Below are 23,866 nucleotides of genomic sequence, written 5' to 3'. Positions count from 1 at the left end.
CAGAAAAACTGACAAAATTCAATATTAATTCATGATATTCTCAGTGAATCGGGAATAAAACTTCAACACTATGAAGAAAATCTACAAAAAACCCACACACATAGATCTATAGCAATGAGTACACCTAGACCGTGGTTTCTAAATACCATTCTCTACTGAAAGGAAGCCTGGAAGAGCCTGTTGTGGAACCAGGAAGAGAGTTTTAAAAAATGATAAAAATATACCAAAAAGATACAGGAACCAACTTGAAGGGGCTCCCACTGGCCCTTTTGGGACAATGTAAGCATCAAAATAAATAACAAAAGAATGTAATATAACCCACTAGATAAAATCTTCAAGTCCATACTGATGGAAGTTCATATATGAATAAATAAGTAGATAAGTGAAAGCTCTTCCTTACAGAAAAAGATGGCAAATGGTCAGTAAACATGAATATATAAGATACAAGAAATAAAAACAGAAGAAATGAAGGAGTTAGAAAAATCATCAGTACATTCTAAAACTTGTAGGTGAATGTCTGATGAAGAACATTTCTTCCAGGTTAAAGACTGTAACATCTTCATCATCAAAAAAGAGAAGGCTCAGTGCGAGACAATTTTACCACTTAAATTCTTTAAAATTTTCCAGAAATAGATTGTTCCTATGCAATGTTATTCCTTCCAGAACATTGGAAAAGAGGGAAAGCTAGAATAGTTCTTATACTAAAACCTAACAGCAATATTTCTTTTGACTATAGATGAAAAGTCCTAAATAAAAGCTTTGAAAATTAGATTTGACAGCGGCTAAACCAGATAGGGAAATCTATGCTGTCCTTGATCTATTGTCAGGTAGGAACTCAAGGACAGTATAATAGTGATAAATACTCCATAGTCCTAGGTGCCAAAGACATAGCTGATATAACGCATACCAATTACTAATTTCAACTTTAGAGAAACGATAAGTATTGAAAGTAAATATAAAAAATTGATATTTTACTCATCTTAACAGCTAGTGTCAGAATTAGTGGTAAAGTATAGTAATAAAATCACAAATTAGACGAAGATGACTACTATTACTACTCTACAACACATGTTATCCTAGCTATTCTCATCATGGTAATATAATAGAAAACATATAAAAGAGGTATAACTATTAGAAGGAATTGCACACAATTTTTTCAAAGTAAGATTATATACCTTATTATGTATTGTAAACCCAATATGAATATGAAAAAAATTTAAAGTAATAGTTTAGTGAACTGGTTATTTAAAATATAAATATATATAAAATGTAACATTTACCACAAAATAACCAGTTAGTAGATCTAACTTAAAAAAAAAAAAAAAAAAGATTTCCATCATAGCAACAGAAATACCTAGAAAAAAGAAGTATGTAGAACTTATATGAAGAACCAAATGTTAGTGAAAGGTATGATTTGGATTTTAGTTAATACAGAAAAATACTATATTTTTAAATAAAAACATTAAATTTAGTAAAGATGTCTATTTTCCCCAAAAATCTTATGGATCTAATAAAACTATGAATAAAATTCCCATTGGAACTTACTTTTAGAACCTAACAATAATCCTACAAAACTAATGGAAAAATAAACAGGTGAGAAAATAACAAAAATAGAGCTTTTCTCACAGCATATTTAAATATAAATTATCTAGATTATTTAAGTAACTAAATATAAAACAAAAATATCTGTTAAAAAAAGTAGGAGAAAATAAGTGACTAATAAACTTCCCTGTAAAGAGAAACATCTTTCTAAGTATAACATTATACAATACTTTTATAGTTAATCAGAAAAATAATGACACTCCAACAATTTAACACAGGGCATAAACAGATAATTCTCTTTATAAGATGACAACAATCAGTAAGTGTGAAAAAAAAATAAATTCAATATCATTACTAATGGGAGAAATGTGAATTAAAACTACAATAAAATGACTTTTCCCCCACTTATTTGCAAAGATAACATCTAAAGCTAACAAGGTGGAACTGAATAAGAACTCACATCACCATTTGTTAGAGTGCAAAGTACTATGAAGTTTTTGTGAAATATATTCCCACAAATACATATTTGCGGAACTAAGTTACAAACCAGTAAGCCCACATCCAAAAGTCCATCCTAAGGAAACAATAAAAGACGTGGACAAATATTTACATATAGTCTGAGTATTCAAATAGTGAACAGTTGAAAATAATCTAAACATCCAAAATAGGGTCATGGTTATTAAATAATCAAGTATCCAAATAACTAAAAATTACTGCCATTAAAAGAGAATATTAAGAGCCTAGACAAATGATCACAAAATGTCAAGAAAAAAGGTTATAAAATTATAATTCCTTTAAAAAATTATTATAAAATGCACCGTATTATCTCTGGGTAATGAAAACTTGGGAGACTACAATTTTTGTTTTGTACTTTTATTTTTTATAAAGAACATGTATTCATAAAACAGAAAATGCCATTAGACAAAAGCTAAAAACTAAAGGCTTTTAAAAAGTAGTAATCAGATAGCTTTGCTATCTGATTTCTCTCAGTATATTGAAAACCATATTGCTATAGCTACCATTTGGCAAAGTTGCATAAAATAACAGGCACATATTCAAATATTGTCACATGTCAGTTTATTGAGGAAATTGAGATGCTAGAGGTTAATTCTAGTCACTTGATTACTTCTCAGTATGTCAAAGAAGACTCCCAAGTCCACAAGTCATTTAGTTACATAATTACTTTCCCATATTTTGTTCAGGAACATAAAATTCTAATACAAAGAAATGTTCAAGTGAATATAAAAACTGCTCTTTTTATTTTTAATTTCAAAGGGTGGTGATTAAGGGTGAGGAAGTACAGTGACATGGAGGAAGGACAAATATGGAACATGTAAAAGACAAACATTTTTGCTAGGTTTTATTTTTTATTTTCAAATTTTCAAATCTTTCCAACTTTTTTTTAATTTTTGCACCAAAAAAGGAATCAATACTTTTCATTCCAGTCTTGTCAACTTTAGCCAACGCCTTTTGAGCTGCAGTCATTTTGCTATTTTTCTGTTAATGAAAATAAGAGAGAAAAATTGTTTCGAATGCAGTATTTATAAATCACACATGCAAATCAAATCAGACCTTCATGTCTCAAGGTTCATTAAGGGAGGTAAGCATTAGATAACATGCTTCATTAAGGGAGTGATTATTTTAAAAAGTTCTGATTTCTATTCAGAATTCAAACCTGAGAGACAAAATATGTTAAGAGGAGGAGACTGCTACCTTCTCAGAAGTGGAATGTTACAACCTACAGTTTACTGTGCTGGGAATAATTCTGGAGGGTGCATTAAGTTTAATAACACAAATAATGGAACTAACATAGGCAGCAATTGTCAGAGAGAGGAATTACAGCCTTGTATTACTACATGATGAATAATTCACAACAATTTACCATCTGATTTTATTCAGAGGCTCTACGGCAGGGGTGGGGAGCCTTTTTTCTGCCAAGGGCCATTTGGTATTTATAACATTATTTCCAGGCCATACAAAATTATCAATTTAAAAATTAGCTATGAGAAAGCTCCTAGATTTATTGAATTTCAAGTCCGGCCTGTGGTTACCTTGGCAGGGCCAGACCAAATGATTTCACAGGCCCAATAAGGCCCACAGGCCTGACGTTCCCCACCCCTGCCTAAGGGAAACCAAGGACATAAATGGTAACAAAAGGAGACTTGACTTGGGGTGGTAAACACACAATACAATATACAGAACTATATACCTGAAACCTATATAATTTTATTAACTAATGTCACCCTAATAAATTCAATAAAAAAATAAATGTTAAAAAATATATTCAAAAGATAACCAGGTAGTTGGCCCATTTTCCTTCCAACAACAAAATACTTTCCAAAAAGCTGACTCCAAATATCTCTGCCTTATAAACTGCTCTCTCTTCCTGGTCACTGTTTTTTTGTTTAGTTTTGTTTTTTGTTTCCTTTTTTTGCCACATACTAGCAGAAGGTAAATAGCAGCTGATTTTATTTTGATAGATTACAACTTGTTCAGCAGAAGCATAAATAATGGGAATCAGCAAAGAAAAAAATCAACTACCTCCCTGGGAACTGTGAGACAAAGTTATTGCCAAAGTATCTTTTAGGGCACAATACATGATCCCTGAAAGTTTGCTTCTCACATTCTGTCACTTATAATTTAGTAGAGTTAGTGAAAAGTGACAGTCTCTGCAATAAGTCATCCTCTGAATTAAATGACACCCTGGACCAGTCCCTTATCTCACTGGTGCTTCGCCCAAGGCCATACAATGGGTAGTTAGAAGGGTGGGGCAGAAATACTTTCCACAGAGAAACTAAAAAATGCCCTTGCTTACAGAAACCATGGAATAACCAGCTATTTAGTCATCTCAAAATGAATTATCCTCTGATATCAAATGCCCAGATAAATTATACATAGATTAAATAATAACATTTATTAAAAACTTTAAACTATAAGGGAAGTATGTAGTGAAAATCTAAGTAGAAGTTAACTCATCTTGGGATGGGCAAGGTCTTTTAGAAAGACCTTTTTTTTTGCTTAGAGCAAAAAAAGAAGAGCAATTTTTATATATAATCCTCAGAAAAACTTAGAACTATTTAAAAATAAAATGAAAATGCTATACAAATTGGAAAATTCTTTATACCTTCCTTATATGCCATGAAAAAGTGTCAATAGCCTTAATTTAGAATGAGCTCTTACAAATCAACACGGGAAACATTTCTATACCAATATAAAAACAGGCAAGAGACATGAACTGACAATTTGCATAAATGCAAATGGACAATAAGCATTTGAAAACACAACTAACTTTCTACTTAAAGAAATGTAGCCTAATTGCACAGGCAAACATTTTCAAGAATAAAAATAATACTCAGTGTTGTCAAGAATGCAAGATGAATACTGATCAGGAATAATGGTTAGGAGTATAAATTTCTACTATGTTTCTGGAAAGTATTTTATATGTATATCTCCAATAATTATGGAAGGAGCTCATGTTTTTTAAGCTCTTACTCTTAGTTCTAAATTGTGTCTAATGAAATAATCAGAGATGTAGACTATAAAGAAAAATGTATATCACTTCATAAAACCAAAAAATAAAAAAAGAAGTTAAGCTCCTATATGTTAAAAAATAGAAGCATGATTAAATAAACTATATTTCATATGGTAAAATAACACACAATTGAATATGATGAAAAATAAATTTTAAAAGCATGCTTAATGACGGGAACATTTTCACAATATAGTGATAAATGAAGGGGGCAGAACTCAAAACTATATATACACACACATATATATGCATACACACACTCACATATACATATATACACACACATATATAAATGCCAATGTAAAAAGAAATATAAATTTATAATGCATGTATAACATAATTAGTAAGAAATGTTACAAAAAAAATTTGCCCAGGTGATTGCTAAATGGTACAGTTATTAACAATTTTTGTCATTGTCGTAATTTCTGGGAAGCTTCTGGGTAGTAGAGCTGAATGAACCATTATCGGTGGCAGCTCCCTCCCTCTGCCCCACCCTATCCCTCTGAATACCTGCAAAGTTTAGGCACACTGTTGCTAACTATATTGCCTTTCTTTGATTCCTAAAAGCTTCCTTGCTTGACATTTTCATTGTCATTCACAATTTTAAATTGATGATTAAGTCACAGAAATAAACTTAAGTCACAAGTTAATAATTCTTCATGGTTAAAACTGTAAAATCAAAATCAAGCATGCAATCATTCCCAGATGTCCCCACGCAGCATCGCCCACTCAGTCTAAGCGTATGTCACTACATCTGGACACACATACCTTTTCAGTCTTCATATCTTTGGTATTAAACTTAGTGTAATCTTCTTTTGCTTCTACAGGCTCATCTGATAACTTTACCTTCTGCAAATGTTAGAGCAGTGAAGTGGTGTAAAACGTCACCTTGACACATTAATCCATTTAAAAAGAACCAACGTGCAATTTGGACCCACAGTGAAGCCAAAAGAAGTAGCTGACCCTGCAAATGGCTTATTTTTTAAAAGCTCCTTTACATTTTGCTGATTATTTAGGGAACTAAGTGACACAGCCCTTCTGAGGAGCAGTTTTGGTGATGGGGGATATAATTAGGCAAGTCCCAGCCCCAGCCTCTAGTCAATCTAGCAGTGTTGTTCACATACTTTGCCTGTACCAGGGACAGTGACTGCTGACTTCTAGGACAGTTTAAGGGGGTGAATGCAGGCACAATAGCAAAGACGAGAATTTCCTTTAAGGGGGCCAGCTGTCCAGCCAGATCCTCTACTTCATTCACCTCCTGGGCTGGTGTGATGTCCATATAGAAATAGCGCTTATCATCATCTTTGTATAGCTTCAAGTTGTTACCTCCTTTCAATTCAATAACCTCATTTTATCCACATAAGAACAACTTTACAAAGCAAGCAGCCAGCAGGAGAAGGAAGCACAGAGACGTTAAACAAATAACTTCCGGCGACCTAGCAGAGGAGTTGGGGTCAGATCTCAATTTTTGTACAAGTGCTCTTTCCATTAGGCCCAATGCACTAAGTCAACCTTCACTTCATGTTTTCACCTTTCACATGAGTATTTTACACCAATGAACGTGAGAATCTTGTCAAGAGCTAGACTTAGCCTTAGTGTTCACATTACAGAAGGAATCATGCCACATTTATTATGTAAAAGGCACACAGCAGGGCAGATAACTCTTTAGAATGGAGCATTGGCTACACAGAGATCCCAACTCAGAATTCTGCATACCTTCAGGTATAGGGGGGATAAATGGTGAAGAAAAATTAAAATAAAGAAAAGAAGAAAAAAAAAGAATTTTGAGATCTTCAAGCTCTTTGTGGACACCAGGTTGATAAGACCCAACATGGATCCACCCTAGGAAATAAAGATTTGTTCCCAGCTTCACTCTTCACACCCCAGCTTTTGCTAAACACAGAACTGGTAGAGCTGGTGCTACAAGATGCCACAGCGCATGCATAACAGGGGATAAAACAACATGCCTTGAAATTCTTCACTGGAACAAATAGAGGGGCATCTAGGAATATGTCACATAATGGAGAAAACTTTCTCTTGGCCACACAGCAACCTCTAGCAGATGAATCTTCAAAAGAAAAAGACTAGTTTATCATGTATGAACTACATACTAGCGAAGTGAATGTAGGTGAACAGGCAGCTTTCCTAAGAATACATGTTTCTATTAAAATTAAGATAGTGATGCACATTTTTACTAGGAAACTATTTTCAACTGGGAGAGAAAAGCATAGGTGATGATAAAGGCTGTAGGTTTCACAACCAAAAAAGCTTAAAGTTATGAGGATGTTTGCTTTTCTCCAATGGCAAAATGTTCTAATACACATGTTGTCATAAATATATGGGCATATTCACTTTTCACTGATAAGTCAAATAAAAATGGCAAGAGCTTAAGATGAAAGATGTTTCCTTACAAATATTAAACATATAACAAGATGACTGACTTGTTCAGGTGCTTTAAGGGTTCACTATTAAACAAGACATCAGTTATCAGTACTTACAAAAAAAAAATGGTGGTGGTAGTCTCTGCACATAACTAGGTTTTATGTTATTCCCAGCACACTGTTGAGTATGTTGGGGAAAGAACCCCATAATGGTTATATTTACTTATTTTTTTTGTTACTTAAAAGACTGAATTACTATGGATTTGGGGGAATAAGAGTATGACTAAATGGGTTCACTTCTGGAAAGAGAAGAGCAAACAGCAGAGTACCTCAGGAATTAATGCTAGGGTGGATTGGTCTTATCATTCTTACAAATGATTTGCAAGAAGAAACTGAGGAACATCTCCAAATCCACTGACTGCATTCAGCTCTGCTAGCTGACAGTGCTAATTCAAAAGATGGAAGAGGGTGAGGGTTGGAAGCTGAGTTTCAACATATGCAAACATATGATAGTAATAAAGTAATGCAAAACATATTAAGGCTGACAGGCTCCATGCTATCAATTACAACACAGATACAAAGACACCTAAGAGCCACTGCAAAGTATTTCCTGAAGACAATCAACTAGATTAGTGTAAAAATCAATCAAATCCTGGACACAGACAGGAAAGCTAGCAGAAGACAGTGTCCTACGCTTGTTTAAACTGTGGTACTTCATCCAGTGCAGTTTGCATTGTGTACACTGGAGCCCCAGGAAGACATGATAGAGTAGGAGATCTTGAAAAGCAACTAAAATAATACAGGAGGCAAGGCTAAGATTGGGAGGAGCAGGATGCTGAGATCTAAATCAGAGCTTGGCAAACTACTGTCCATGGGCCAAATCCAGCTGGCTGCCTGCTTTCATAAATGAAGTTTTTCTGGAACACAGTGCACTAGTTCGTTTATGAATTGTTTGTGGCTGTCTTTGCACTATAACAGCAAAGCTGAATAGTTACAACAGAGATCATCTGCTTCATGAAGCCTAAAATACTTATTAACTGCCCTTTACATAGTAAATTTGCTGACCCCTCATCTAAATCATAAATGAAGAAATCACAAACAACTTACATTTTGGAATTAAAATAAGAAAACAGAAAACTGGGTCCAAGAAGAATAAACTTATGAAACACATCACCCCAGATGGAATCCAAGGCTAAAAGCTTCAAGAATAGGTTTAGATCCATTCATGAATGATCTCCAGGAAGACATATATTTGGGAGAAGGAAATATGCTTAGTTTTTGGAGAAAGAGAAAAAAGTAAGACACCAATACTCCTGTTCTCTTAGAGAATTATGTCTCTGTCCCCTAGGGCCACTGTCAGAGACAATGGATTACTGGGCTAGAAGAAGTGTGGTCTGACTTCTGCCCAGTGCTGTTCCTCCAGAGAGTGAAAGGTAAACCTCCTTTGATAATCAGCTAAGAACGGCCCACAATTCCCACTGACGCACTGCAAATTTTCCAACCTTTCTAAAAGTCAAAGTAATAAATGTTTTCGGAACTACCACCAATTCCAAACAGGACATGATACAAAAAGTCCTAAGAATGTTGGCCACCTTGAAGGCAGGTAAAAAGGAAAGTTGTTTAACATCCACAACATGTCCACGTCACATTCTAAGGCATTTGCTATTTTCACTGACAGGCTGGCATGTGTCTATTTCCCTGTGCTGGAGGTCAGGATGGACTGGACGCCACCATGTGCCATCAGGTGTAGCACCTGACTGACTCCTCTACTCTCCCAATCTGGAGACAAACACGAGCTGTAGCCCACAGCACAGAGGAGCTGTGGGTAGCAGTGTGAGAAACATCTGAAAAAGGAAAAGGCTTTCCACTAACAGATAAATTATATACAAATTGTGTTGCTCAGTTCAAGTACAGAAAAAAAGTACGGTCATCCTTGCTTAAAGGATTCTTTGCGTTACAGAAGTCATGCTCTATGCACCTTTGTGCCAGTGAAAACTAGATTTAGCAAAATTTTAGTATTCCTAGTGATTAATAAAGCTAATTACAGGATCTAGGTAATAATAATATTTAATTATAATTATATATCTACTATATTTTTATATAGGTATCTGGATAACCAACTTTTATTGAGTTTTGATAGTCCTTTATTATTCAGGTAAAATCTACAAAAATGAAAAATATTGATGGAGAGCCCAGTACAATCTTTATCACACATAATATCACTCCATGCAAGGTGGATTTAGTATGCTTTAAAATATACTAAAACAAACTAAACTTATATGGTAAAAGAATAACATTTTTCCAGGTTCCCCAAAATATCTTAGTCACAACTTCCTACCTTTGATGGAGGGTTCAGCAATGAAGGTGAAGGTTCTGGAAGCCTAAGGAGTAAAAAACAAGATTTCTAGTTTTGGTTTTTCATAGATAAGCAAACAGAAAGCTGGACCAACTTAAGAAAGTAAGTCCTACTTTCTTCTGACAGCTTCGAGTCCATATACCTTATTGTACAATCATCTCACTGTAAAGAATAAAATTTATCTAAAAGAATAAATCTTCATTTCACTAATCAATTCCTTGTATTAGAATTGTCTGAACTAAAAAATAAAATTAGAACTCATTTGTTGAAATCAAATTGCTTTTCTTTAGCCACTATAAATTTGCGTTTTTGGCATTGTAGTATTTCTTCTTCATAAATAACGAATCTAGCATATATTTAAAAGTTAAAGTTATATTAACCGTTGACAAAAAGCCACACAAAATTCACCTTTCTCCCACTAGAGAGAAGTTTAATTGGCATATCTTTCTCCCCAAATCTGGTTATCAATTTTAAAGCAGGCTTTCCACACTTGAACACCACAGAAACCAGCTTCTGCTAGTTGTTTTTTTAAAGTACTATGTAATTTGCTAAAAACAGCAACTATATCTATTAAAAAGTCATTTTATCTCCATATATCAAAGGAAAGAGTAATTATAAGGATGAGGAAACACTATTAAATCATCACACACATAAAATCTGAACAACAGTTACTTAAATCTAGAAAAACACATTTTTTTCAGCCTAAGGTAAAGTCTTTATATTATTTCAAAGATCTTTATGAAGGAAGGAACACAAATGAAGTCATTCTTAAACCGTTCTGCCCTCACAAACACACTCGATTTTTTCCTTTTTTCAATTCCAAGTGCTGGGTATAACAAAGTTGTACTTAGTAAACATCCAATGATGGTAAAAATGGTAAAAAATCTTTAAATGTAACTTTCAAAAATATTCTACACACCATCTACTCTTTCTTTCCCACCTTTATTTCTATTAAAATGATCAAAAGAACCAAATTTGTTAAGTCTAACTAGTGATAAAACTTTTAACAGTCTACTGTCTAAAATCACACCAACTCATAATTCCATTCCTAACATGAGTTCCTGAAATCAGTAGCCACTAAATCAATTCATTTTAATCAATGAATATCCATTAAAATCACCTCCAAACCACAGTTTATGACATAATTCAAGAATAATCTCTTATCAGAAACAGTGATATGATACGCCGTAAAGAAACTCTATTGCTAGAACACCAAGAAGTAAAAAGCACTTCTTAATTAAGACTAAAGATGAACAATACTCACTTTAAATATTTAGATAAGTCATCACTTAATTCTTTAGGGATGTAATCAGATATCAGGCCATGGGCATAACGAATATAGTCCTCTGAAAGAAACAAAGAGTGAAAGAAAAGAATTGGTAATAAGTATGAAAGATTTAAAGTCAAATTGACCAGAGTTCAAATTCTGGCTCTATCTGGCCTTAGAAACTCAAGCTACTCACCGGTTTCCTCATGTGTAAAATGGGGATGCTTATAAATCTATCTGTCAGAGTAGTGAGGTGATATGATGGATGAGATGTAAGGTATTAAAGATATGATCATGTAAAACAAGTACAACATAGTAGACGCCCACTAAATGATAGTTAAACCCAAATTCAGGGTTGTTTTCTTAGTTGAGGCCTGTGAATACAAATAAAGTTCAAAAATCAGCTATAACAGTATGAACTATTCATGTCCTTTGAAAAAGACTAATTGTTTCTAGGTCTGTTTTGATATAAAATAAATCTAATTATTGAACAGTAATGAGTACGCTCGTTTAATTATTAAGCTCTTGCTTTATAAGAGTCCTGAACATCATATATACTTCCAAACTAATAAAATGCTTTAAAAAATGTAAAAAACTAAACTCAGCAGAGGGTATGCTCATTAATTCTAAAGCATTTGGATCCTTACTACTGAGTATTAATTAAATGCAGTTACATAAGACAATAAAATCTGTTTTAAAGCCTTTTTCCTTAATTCAGTATTTTATGCAGAATACCAGGGGCTAATCAAATTTAATCGTAAGATGGGATAATCATATGGGGATATAAACTATGAATAACAATATCCCAGGTTTGTTGGGGTATTTATTAGCTTCTTTTTTTCTTTCTCTTCTGCCTTCAAGTTAAGACAAAAATTTGCCTTAGTATTAGAAAGTATCTGCTTCTTGGACCACCTGATCTCAAAAAGTCTTCAGTAAGAGATTTTTCACTGCCAACGTAAAAATGGAACTCTTCTCAAAATGGGTACATGGTTCTGAACTAGTAGTTACCAGTGAGTCATCAGTAGACAAAACCATTTTAAGAATGCCAATATATTGTTTGTTTGCTTCTTTTGGTAGCATATCAAGCTAAAGATCTAAAAAAGGAACTAGCATAAAGAGTGGCTGCGACACTGAACAGCAATATAGCCAAACCCAGTTCCTTATATTTAGAGATTGGTAAAAACACTGCACTAGGAGCAGACGATCTGGCCTATTAGCCAGGATGGGTGACCTTGGATAAGTCATCTACTTCTCTGAGACCACAATTTTTCATTTTTTAAAATGACATCTGTCTAAATAACCTCTAACATCCCTTCTCCTACTTTAAAAAAAATTACAGTTTTATCCATCCATCCATCCATCCATCCATCCATCCATCCATCCATCCATCCATCCATCCATCCATCTGACTCAATCCCCTCTCTTTTGTAAAAACCGACCAGAGACCCTGATGGCCGGTAAACTCAGTATGGCAAGGGTGCGTCCACCACTCCAAGAATGGCTAGAGCCAGCTATCGTCTGTGCTAGGTGATCAAGGTAAATTTCTGCAAATCAAAGAGTACCTCATTTACCATCAATCACAAACAGGACACTGTTCTTAACTTTATTTTATTTTAATATTAATATTTTTTAATCCTCACCCGAGGCTATTTTTTCCATTGTTTTTCACAGAGGGTGGAAAGGAGAGAAACAGAGAGGGAGAAACATCAATGTGAGAGAGACACATGGACTGGTTGCCTCCCGCACGAGTCCCAACCAGGGCCGGGGATCAAACCTGCAAGCGAGGTACGTGCCCTTGGCTGGAATCAAACCCAGGACCCTTCAGTTCGCAGGCTGATGCTCTAACCACTGAACCAAACCAGCTAGGGCTCTAATTTTATTTTTTTAATGACTAAATTCAGTTGTTTCAGAATTATATACCCAGAACAGAGGAACACTGAACTGAAGCTTAAAGTCAGAATAATTTCTGCCCCACCATTTGAGAATGTTACTTGCGTTATATAGCTGTTTTTATTCAACATTTATAGAAAAATAAGAGTATATTACACTAGAAAAAGCAAAATAAATACCTTAATAACCTAAAAGAATTAAAAATTGCCAAGTGAACCTATGTTTATCTATAATTGAAATACTGAAACCTATAATAGGACATATGCTTCTTGAAAGAAAGATGCAAATAGATGCAGCTTGCTGGAAGCCCTGTGACACACGAATTGTACAATAAGAGGCTTGGGTGTGGCCTTAGGAGTCAAACCAGCTCCTGAGTAGCTTAGCTTTACGATTTACTAGCGTTGTGACTTTGGACACAGCCTCAAGAATCTCATTATAAAATGAGACTTACTGGGGTCAGGTGAGAGAATGTGTGTACATTGGCAACTTAGTAAAAGGCTTGGCACAGGATACACCCTCAATAAATGAAAACCAGAGTTATTAGGATTGTTATTATTAGTGCAAAATAAGTATTTGCTGAATGAATGATTTAAGTATCAATTAGTGACAGACACGACCTAGGGTAGAAATATTACTTGGCTCTGAAATAAAACGCACAGCTGCCACAAGATGAGAGGGGTAAGAATGTGAAGCTTTTGAGACATTAAGATTTTAAAATTGTAAGATAGGCATTTATACATAAGCAACGTATTCCAGACAAGAATCACTTCTGATGAAACTATTTACTTACCTTCCTTGTCACTGGAAGTCTGGTGACTGGGGAAAAATGCAGTTGACTGTACCCGGGCACTGACATTTATGTTATTGGTTTTTAATGCAGCCATAGTCTGATTAACCTATGAAATAACCAAAAGGAGAATATTAGGATATTCTGAACTAACTCTAGAAATCCACAGCTAAGTCCTTAATCCATTTAAGATCCAGGAAGAAGTATTTCTTCAGCAGACATCAGAAGATGAGAGATGGCTGCACATTTAGAGAAAGGCTGAGCAGCAGCCACAGCATTTCGGGATGATCTCAATACACTTCCTAAGGTCTACACAATAGAGAGCACTGACTCCGGAACCAGGCTGCTTGGGTTTGCTCTGTGACCAGGGGCTAATTATTTAACCTCTCAGTGAAATGGGGATAAAAACAGTACCTAGCTCACAGGATTGTTATAAAGATTAAATGAGTTAATATATAGGGTGGGGCAAAAGTAGGTTTACAGTTGTTTGTACAGAAAATAATACAGTAATTAATAAACCTACTTTTGCACCACCTTGTATGTAAGACCCTTAGAATAGAACCTGGCATAAAGTTTATATGTAATAATTCTCTAAATAAAATAAGTAATGTAAATTTCCTAAATCCTAGGAATTTAAGAAAGGAAACCCAATAAACTTCACTTTGCTATTCATGTCATTATCATTTGTTAAGAGCAAAAACTAAATGTCAAGATTCTATTCAGTACTTACACTCATTCTTCATCTACCAAAGACTAATACTAAGGCGAATTAAAAGTGAAACATAGGGGCACTTTTAAAATATTTTCACTACTCTGTACATTAGGAGACTGATTAATTTTACCAGGCTCATTTCCATTCTCCCAGGTTCCTAATATGCCCAGTAACATATGACACACAAGCAGGTTTTACACAAAATGGAAGACAGAAGATAGAAGAGAATCCTAGGCATCAGTACTGTAACTACTGGTGTCACTGGCTTGCAAAAACTACATCAGCAATAGCTGATGAGATTCTTAATCAATGCCCAAGTACACTACATCCTTAGCCCGGTGGCTTTCAAAGTATTTTTTGTGTTGTCTTTTTAGCCACAACCCACAGTAAGAAATACACAGCAACCCAATACTCAAACACGTATATAAATATGTTTCATAGAGTCATACTTAATACTTGCCCTAACTTTGTTAAATTTTAATACATCCTATCCTATCCTATCCTATCCTATCCTATCCTATCCTATCCTATCCTATCCTATCCTATCCTATCCTATCCTATCCTATCCCATTCCAAGAGAAATACTGGTTGTGACTTACTAAATCAATTTGAAAACACAGGCTGACCTTACATCCAGTCTACTGCTTAGGATCACTAAGTGACACAGTGTGCCTGGAACACGAGCCCTCTTCAGCATCCAGAGCAGGACACACTTCTTCTAAGCCTGAATCCAGTCTGCCTCAGGCCCCTGGCTGGCTGTGAGCAACACCCACCTTTGAGACACCTGCAGGACCGACCTCAGCAAATGCACATCAGGCCTGGTGCTGTCTAGCTTGGAAGATTCAAATCTACACCAACAAAGAGCAGGAACACCTTTCATTCAATGGTGAAGATCATGGGGAAATGGGGATGCAGGTCAAAACAAAGCAAAAAAACCATCTAGCTAACTCCAGAGACACACGAATTAGGGGAGATGAAAAGTAAAAGATTTCTTCTCATATTGGATATCTTTACACAGTTTTTCTGTCTTAGTTGGAAATACAAGATAGTCTTTGGATTACCACTTACCACATTCTCTAGTTTTAATAAGGTGTACTGAATTTTTTCTGCCATAGGTACTATACCTTTTTTTCCAGCCACTTTAATGTCTTCTCTTTGCTGTACTTGTAATATTTCTTTTTGCCTATTTCTGGATTAAATTGAAAAAAAAATAAAAAAAAAAGACTGAGCATAGATTAAACAAAAATAAAACTCATAAGGTTATATCATATACAAGATAATTTTTAAATATTTTATATTAGTGCATATTCTTGAAAAACTCAATTTGTAAACCTGAGAGTATACTTGAGATATCAAAAAAATTCCAAAACAGCCCTGGCTGGGTGGCTCAGTTGAGTGGAACATCATCCCTTACACCAAAAGGTTGCAGGTTAGATTCCTGGTCAGGGCACAAACCTAGATTGCAGGTACAGCCCCAGTCAGGGTGCATATGGGAGGCAACCTATTGATGATTCTCTCTCTCTCTCTTCCCCTCTTTGTCACTCTCTCCCCCTTCTTCTCTCTCTAAATATCAGTAAAAGCATATCCTTGGGTGAGGATAAAAAAAAAAAATGCCAAAACAGAATTTGGGTACCTCCAACCATTAAATGAGTGGGAATTTAAACAAATCATCAAATTATACAGATTGTAGAAAAGGTAATTTTTAAAACAGAAATTTAGCAAGAAAAGAAAATTTCATTTTTCTGTATAATTTTAAGCTTACCTTTCACTGTTTTCAATGAAAGGCTACCTTTCTAAAATAAAAACAGAAATCCTAAAAGAGAAAATTGAAACTAAGTGCAGATGCCTATGAACATTCCATACCAAATATATACTGTTAACTACTCAGTACTGTCATGGTGGGATTAGTGGAGAAAAAAGAAAAGATAGATCACTTTTTCACTGTATCCCAGTACCAGCATTGCTAGTTCAGGGAAATTCAGATTTATGATACACTCAACCTGGCCCTTTTATAGGGATAAAAGTTTCATGTTTTATAAATTATACTTCCTGTCCTCACAATCCACCTAGCGCCACCTACCACATCAGTGAACCACTACTTCCTTGGCAACACTTCCTTCATGGGGTGTCTTGGTTTCTGTGCAATCAGTGGAGGGGCACAGCGGAGGGGCACTCCACTCCCTCTTCCTGCCTCCACACAGGAATTATCCTGTGACCACTGGATAAGGGCAGATGCAAACACCCATGTATGTTTCTGAGGGACCTGTCCTAGATTACATAGAATGACATTTTCTCTTTCTCTGCTCTGTAATCATAGTGAGAAATGGAAACTTTTCTGCAGTCTGCTAAACTGCTTGAGTTCAACTAAATGGCTTGCATGGAGGAGGAGCTGGCAGGTCTCTGGCCCTAGGCCCTGTACATTTCCTCTCCATTTCAGCCTGTGGTTGTCAACACTGTGGGCAAGAGGAGGCAGGTTGGAGTGGGGAGCCTGACATATGCTCCCCTCTCCTCAGGACCTGTCACTGAATAACAAAAAGGAGGCACTGTTGCAAATGGCAACCTGTCAGAAATTTGGGAATTCCAAGGTGCAAGGTCTGCTATCCCCAGAGCTAGGACTGCCTGGGCAAACAGCCTGCTGGAGAACCAAGGTAGAGGAGACTGGACTTCTCTTCCCTGGAGATGATGTCCCACCCCATGCATATTAGGGGAATTCTAAGAACATCATAGCGATCACTCAAAAAATGTACACCGTTCAATGGATTTTAGAAGTGCCGTTCATTGCCTGAGACAAATAATCAAAGAAGCTCAGCGCTCAGGTCTCTCCTAAGAAATTTTACCTTGACTACTCACTTCCCTCTTGCCTCTATCTCCAAATTCTCTGAAAAAACGTTCCCTGAAACTACACTCTGCCAGTTTCCTTCCTCTCTCCCACTCCCTGCGCCCCTTGCAGGCTACTTCTTTCCCTCTTGAAAACGCTCTTTCAGAAGAGAAGTCAGACGCTGAACTGTACTTCTTGGGTTCCTATACACGCAGTGCACGCTGTCACCTTGGGAAGTCACCTACTAAATGGGATGATCCATACAAATCCGATAGCACACCTGGCACATAACAAATACTTAATATTAGGTAAGAACAAAGTGAACTGACAACCTGTTCACTATAATAGCATCGGAAATTAATGTACATTCAGGCCTGTGCTATGTTCTTTCTTTTAAAAAAAATTTTTTTTTATTGCTTTTTCAGAGAGAGAGGAAGGGAAGGAGAGAGAGAAACATCCATTTGAGAGATTGAAACATCGATTGGCTGCCTCCTGCATGTGCCCTGACTGGGAATCGAATCCAAGACCCTCCCATGAGGAGGCCAATGCTCTAACCACTGAGCAATGCGGGCCAGGGCTGTGCTATGTTCTTTATACACACTTTCTCATTGAACGCCCAGAATGAATGGCTGGTGAAAAGCATTATTTGTCCTTGTCTTAAAGAACTGGGTGTGAGTGAAGTTCAATAAACTGTTGAAAGTCACTGAGCTAGTAAGCAGGAACATCAGGATTCCTTCTCAAGCTGGCCACAAAGCTGTGGATCTGATGCTCATTTTACCAAAATCAATTAGCTATTCACCGGCTTTGTACTTCTGACCCTGTTATTTGTGGGTAAAACCTCTCCTCCCTGGTTCTATAAAACCTTTCTCTCAGTTTTTGTTCATCTCTGATGACTTTTCCTCTGATTCTTTTCTAAGCTCGACTTCATCCTCCTCTGAGGCCAATTATACCTTTCTCCTGGGGTGACTTCATCCTGTTTCAACAACACTAAACAAACCCAACAGGACTCCTACAGCCCTCAGCTGAGGCTGTGCATGCCTAAAGCCAGACTGCTTACCTTCCTCCCAAACCACCCTCCTGCACACCCAGGCTTGAATCTCAGAGCCATTACTCACTCCTGCCTTGCTCCTTACATTCCATCACTAGTCTCCATGGGAGATGGGAAAGAGCCAACATTATCTTGTAGGGGACAAGGGGGAAGGAAAAAGCAAACAAGGAAAAAACTGTGTCAGAAATCAGGAGGCTTAACTTTTTGTGCTGGATCAGCAACCACTTCATTTAAAAAATAAATAAATCAGTTTTATTTAGTAATAATGTTCATATGATAAATACACCCATCTTAAGTGTACAATTTGAGAGTCTGGACAAATGTACTCATGCAGTCATGAAACCATCACCCCAAAAGTTCCCTTGAGCCCTTCTGCCTTTAGTTCCCCAGACCTCAGGTGACCACTGATCTACTGTCATTATAGTTTTTGCTTTATCCTAGAACTTCAAAGAAATGGAATCACACAGTGAGAACTTCTTTGTGACCATCCTCTTTTGCTCAACATCATTTCTTTGAGATTCTTCTATTTTGTTGCAGGTAGCATTAGTTCCTTCCTTTGTATTATGGAGCATATCCTGTGTATGGATTCCCACATTTTGCTTGCCCACTAACCTACTAAAGAACATTTAGGTTGTTTCCAGTTTGGGGCTATTTTGAAAAAGTTGCTCTGAAATCAAAAGTCTGCTCTGAACATTCTTGCACAAGTCTTTGCACAGATCTATGTTGCCATAAGATTTGAGTAAATATCAAGGATGAGAATTACTGAGTCATAAATTTCCAAGTGGTTATACACCATTTTATGCTTCCACTAGCCAGCTAGGAGAGTGCCAATTGTTCCTCAACTTATCATCTGTCTTATTTGTTTTAGCCACTCTTGTGGGCACTAATGATATTTCCTTGTGGTTTTAATTTACATTTTTCGGTGACTGATGATATTGAACATCTTTTCATGTGCCCATGGGCTATTCATAAATCTTCTTTTCTGAAGTGTCTGTTCAAACTGCTTGCTGATTTTCTACTGGGTTGTATATCCTCTTATTATTGTGTTAAGAGTTCTTTATGTATTTTAGATACATATCTTTTATCAGATACATGCCAGGTAAACATTTTCTTCCAACTATGGCTTTATCTTCTTTTTTCCTCAATGGTGTCTTTCAAAAAACAGAAGTTATTAATTTTTATGAATTTATAATTTTTTTCATTCTGTATTGGTTTCAGGTGTATGCTCAGTGGTTAGACAATCATATACTTTACATAGTGTTCCCTTGATACCCCAACTGGCACCATAAACAGTTATTGCAATATTATTGACTATGTAATTTTTTTATGGTTAGTGGTTTTTGTGTCCTAAGAAATCTTTGCCTATCCACACAAAGGTTTTCTATTAGAAGTTTAAGTTTTCATTTCTTTTAAGTAAGTGATTCATTTTGAGTTAATTCTTCTGTAAGACGGTGATGTTAATTTTTTTTCATATGGAGATCCAATTTTTTCCAGGTCATTTGTTGAAAAGACTATCCTTTTGTCTACTGAATTATCTACTTCTGGATTCTCTACTCTGTTCCATTTATCTATATATTTATCCTTACGCCAATAACACACTTTCTTGATTATTTTAGCTTTATAATAAGTCTTAAAATCAGGTTGTGTAAGTTCTCCAACGTTTTTCCTCAAAATTGTTTTGGCTATCATAGGTCCTCTGCGTATATCAATTCTAGAATCATCTCAATTTCTGCTAAAAGAAATAGACATCTTAATATTGAGTCTTCTAGTTCATAAAATGGTTTACCTCTCAATTTATTTAATTCTTCTTTAATTTCTCTCAGCAATGTTTTGTAACATTCAGTGTACTGGTCTTACACAGATTGTGTTAGAACTATATTCTTAAAGCTTTATGATTTTTTGATGATATTACAAATGGTATGTTTTTATTCCATTGTCCAGTTATTCACTGCTAATACATGGAATACAATTGACATCTGTATATTGACCTTGTATCCTGGGTCCTTTTTGATTAGTTCTAATGATTTTTTGTACATTCTTTTGAGCTTTTAACATACATGACCATATTGTTTATAAGTAAATTGTTTCACTATTTACTTCCCAATCTATACACCTTTTATATTTTTCTTGTCTTATTGAAACGTTAGGACTTCTACTTCAGTGATGAACAGAAGTGGTGAGAGTAGACATCCTTATCTTGTACCTAATCTTAGGGGAAAAGAATTGTCTTTTACAATAAAGTATGATGTAAGTTTAGGTTACAGATGCCCTGAGGAAACTCCCTTCTATTTCTAAGTTGCTGAGAATTGATATTATAAATGAATTTTGTCAAATGCTTTTTTTTGCATCTATTGAGATGATCATACAGTTTTTCTTTTATAATGCATAAATACAGTGAATTATATTGATTGGTTTTTCTAATGTTTAACCAACTTTGCAATATTGTGATAAACCCCACTTTTTTCCTTTATCTTTTAAAATAAAATTACATAATATATATATATCTATATATATAGATATATATAATTATATAAAATAGACACAATGCAAGTGGACACTGCTATGTAATTACTCCCACGTCCCTGGTAACATGCAGAACTCCAAACCTTTCCTCATTTGCTTCCCACAAAGGCACGACTCTGCATGCCTTGGGGTAGAGAATCTAATTTGGCAGGTAAGGAACACCTTGTCTCAGAGGCCAGTGCCTGCTACCACATGCTCCATCACCTCCCACAAGAGCATAAAGCAGAGGTTAAGGCTTCATGACAGTGAGTGTCCCAGCTACTATTTTGTTAAATTTTTTCTATCTATTATCATAAGAGATATTGGTCTAGTTTTCTTTTTGTAATAATTTTGATTTTGGTAGCGGGTAATTCTGGCTTTATAAAATTAGTTGGGAAATATTCCTGCTTCATCTAATTTCTGGAAGAGGTTAAATATCTTTTATTTATTTATTTTTTTGAGCATGATTTCTTCCTCAAAGTATGGTAGCATTCACAAACAAAACCAGCTGTGCCTAGAGGTTTTTCCTAGAAAGTTTTTAAATTAAAATTTATTTTAAATGAAACATTCCCTGGACAAGATGACATTAAGAAATATCAAGCTTGAAGACCGCATAATGCTACACAAGGACCAAGTGTATAAACAACTGTTTATATTTATTTATTTATTTACTTGTTTGTTTATTTATTTATTTATTATATAGCCATGCTTTTATTTATCTATCTACAATATATTTTTTTTTTACTTTATTTTTCAATGTTTTATTAAATCTTTTGGGAAGACATTGGTTAACAGGACCATATAGGTTTCAGGTGTGGATTTCTATGTTGTAAGATCTGTATATTGTACTGTGTACCCACCACCCAAAATCAAATAATCTTCTGTCACCATGCTTATCTTTATAATTCACAAATTTTTATAAGCAAGGAGGTTTAAAATACTCAAGAAAGCCACAGATTACCCATAATTATGAAAAGTAACACATGTTAGTTCATGTCCTGAATTTCATACTTGTGAGCGTTAGCGAGTTAGATAATATGCACATATGCTGTAAAGGTTTCTTTCTCTAATGTGTCTGGTGTCTATGAAACTGGTTTCAAAACATCTGGAAAGATTGGGTTTACAAAATAAAGATGGAATGAAAGTGAGTGCACAATTAAATAACATGTTCAGCAGTTGGGTAATATGTTCACAAACTTGAATTTCCCTGATGGATTGTAGAACAAACTGCCTGGAGCACATTTTCACATTTACTTTACCAATGTTTCCTACAACTGAGAAACTCATATGGGCTCTTTTTTCCCCTGCCTCCTGGGGATAGAAATTTGGCAACTGTACTCAGGGCATTTTAATAGGTAAGTTCTCAGGGCTCTTCCTGTTAATCACACTAGACAGCGCAGTGCAGCCTTTGCTTGCAACATGAAACGGAGTGTTATACTCAAGATGAAGTTCATACCCTTTATTAGTCCTGTTCCCTGTCATCTCTCCACTGACTGTGAGCTTCTTTGGCAAGAAATGTGCTGAGCCCCAAGGCTAGCAAACAGACACACATTATTTCCTTCACTAATAAAGCCGGCAGTGCTAACTAAGGTCACCGCCATCATCATCATTCAGGATACAAATAACCGTGGCTGGGTCTGTTTGGCAGGAAGAAGGCAAGGGGGGAAGGTTTTCATAAACCTAGAAAGCTTAACCAGATCTTTAATGCCATAGACTTTTAAGACAGCAGCTGGAGTCCAATATCAAATTGTTGGTTGGGGAATTTGAGTATTTGAGGTTTTACTCTATCTGCACAGTGCCTGGGAGAGGATGGAAGATAAAAAAACAGCAGCTTTCTTCTTTATCTATGCCGCCTGTTGTGGATAATATCTGATGACTCTTTAGCAGTCTTCGTTGTTTCTTATTTTAAAATCCTAGCAATAAAATACAAAGAATGGAGCCAAACAACTTATAAATGGACAATAACCCCAAATCAAATAAGCGGCTGGCACCCAAGGCAATCACTAAACAGGACAGTACAGTGCCTGGAAAACTGAAAGCTCACTGCCATGATTAGAAAAATGGCCTTTTTCTTAAGCGATTGAAGTTCTCTCTGTCTCCTTTCCTGTCCCTCTTTTTTTGCTTTGCAAAGGGAAATTATTAAGAGATGATACAAGATTTTTAAAAAGTTTCTATTTTTACATATGATAACACCTAATGGAAGTGTTATAGTTGTAAAAAAAAGGAAAAGAGTTGTCAGACAGACATGAATTCAAATCTTGATTCTACCACTTCAAGTTCTATGATGATAGTCAACTTACTTAAACTCTTTGAGCCTCAGTTTCCTCATTTTGTAAAAATGTAGGTTATAAAAACAATGAAAGGGAATTACTGCAAGGATTCAATAATGTATGTAAAACAATAAGTATAGAGATGGTATAGAGTAATATCTCAATATATGGAAGATATACATATATATATATATATATATATATATATATATATATAATTATTTTTTTTAATCCTCACAAGAAGGTATTTTTCCCATTGCTTTTCAGAGCATGGAAGGGAGAGAGAGGGAGAGAGAGAGAAGAAACATCACTGTGAGAGAGTCACATTGACTGGTTGCCTCCCACATGTGCCCTGACTGGGGCCAGGAATCGAGCCCACAACCAAGGTACGTGCCCTTGACTGGAATTGAACCGGAGACCCTTTAGTCCGAGGGCCGATGCTCTAACCACTGAGTCAAACTGGCTAAAGTGGAAAATATTTTTATTATCTGATTACCCCCATTCTCCTATTTAAACCATTTGAATATATATTAACAAATGGATCATCAAACAAATGGTCACCCACTATGCTAGTACTTAAACATCAGCAAAGAATTAAAAATTTCTAATTTAGAAGCCTTAATAGTATTAACATTTGTTGGGCATTTACTATATACTCAGCATACTCTGGGTGTCCATTTATTTTTATTATTTTATTTAATTCCTGAAGCATCTCTTTGTGGTAGATACTAGATACTATAAACTGCAATACTTAAATAATGTTC

General features: G+C 35.4%; 1 protein-coding gene across 4 annotated transcripts in view; it reads right to left on the bottom strand.

The window, feature by feature from the left end:
* The window catches only part of RNASEH2B (ribonuclease H2 subunit B), a 64,259-nt gene that overhangs the window by 6,591 nt on the left and 33,802 nt on the right, over positions 1-23,866 (bottom strand). For 2 of the 4 annotated variants that reach the window (XM_081128048.1, XM_081128049.1), the window contains 6 exons: positions 15,589-15,653; positions 13,756-13,861; positions 11,073-11,154; positions 9,791-9,833; positions 5,840-5,920; positions 2,603-3,039 (listed from right to left, as the gene is read on the bottom strand). In XM_081128048.1, coding sequence (XP_080984174.1) covers positions 2,896-3,039; positions 5,840-5,920; positions 9,791-9,833; positions 11,073-11,154; positions 13,756-13,861; positions 15,589-15,653 — 521 coding nt within the window. In that variant the 3' untranslated portion in view covers positions 2,603-2,895. Of the gene's footprint in view, positions 1-2,602; positions 3,040-5,839; positions 5,921-7,038; positions 7,140-9,790; positions 9,834-11,072; positions 11,155-13,755; positions 13,862-15,588; positions 15,654-23,866 lie in introns of those variants that run through there. The other 2 variants (XM_081128050.1, XM_081128051.1) reach the window with 2 other exon arrangements.

The sequence above is a fragment of the Miniopterus schreibersii genome (assembly GCF_964146895.1).
Source record: "Miniopterus schreibersii genome assembly, chromosome: 2".
Classification (NCBI taxonomy): domain Eukaryota; kingdom Metazoa; phylum Chordata; class Mammalia; order Chiroptera; family Miniopteridae; genus Miniopterus; species Miniopterus schreibersii.
The sequence above is the reverse complement of the archived record's forward strand: the minus strand, read 5'-3'. Positions and strand labels throughout refer to the sequence as shown.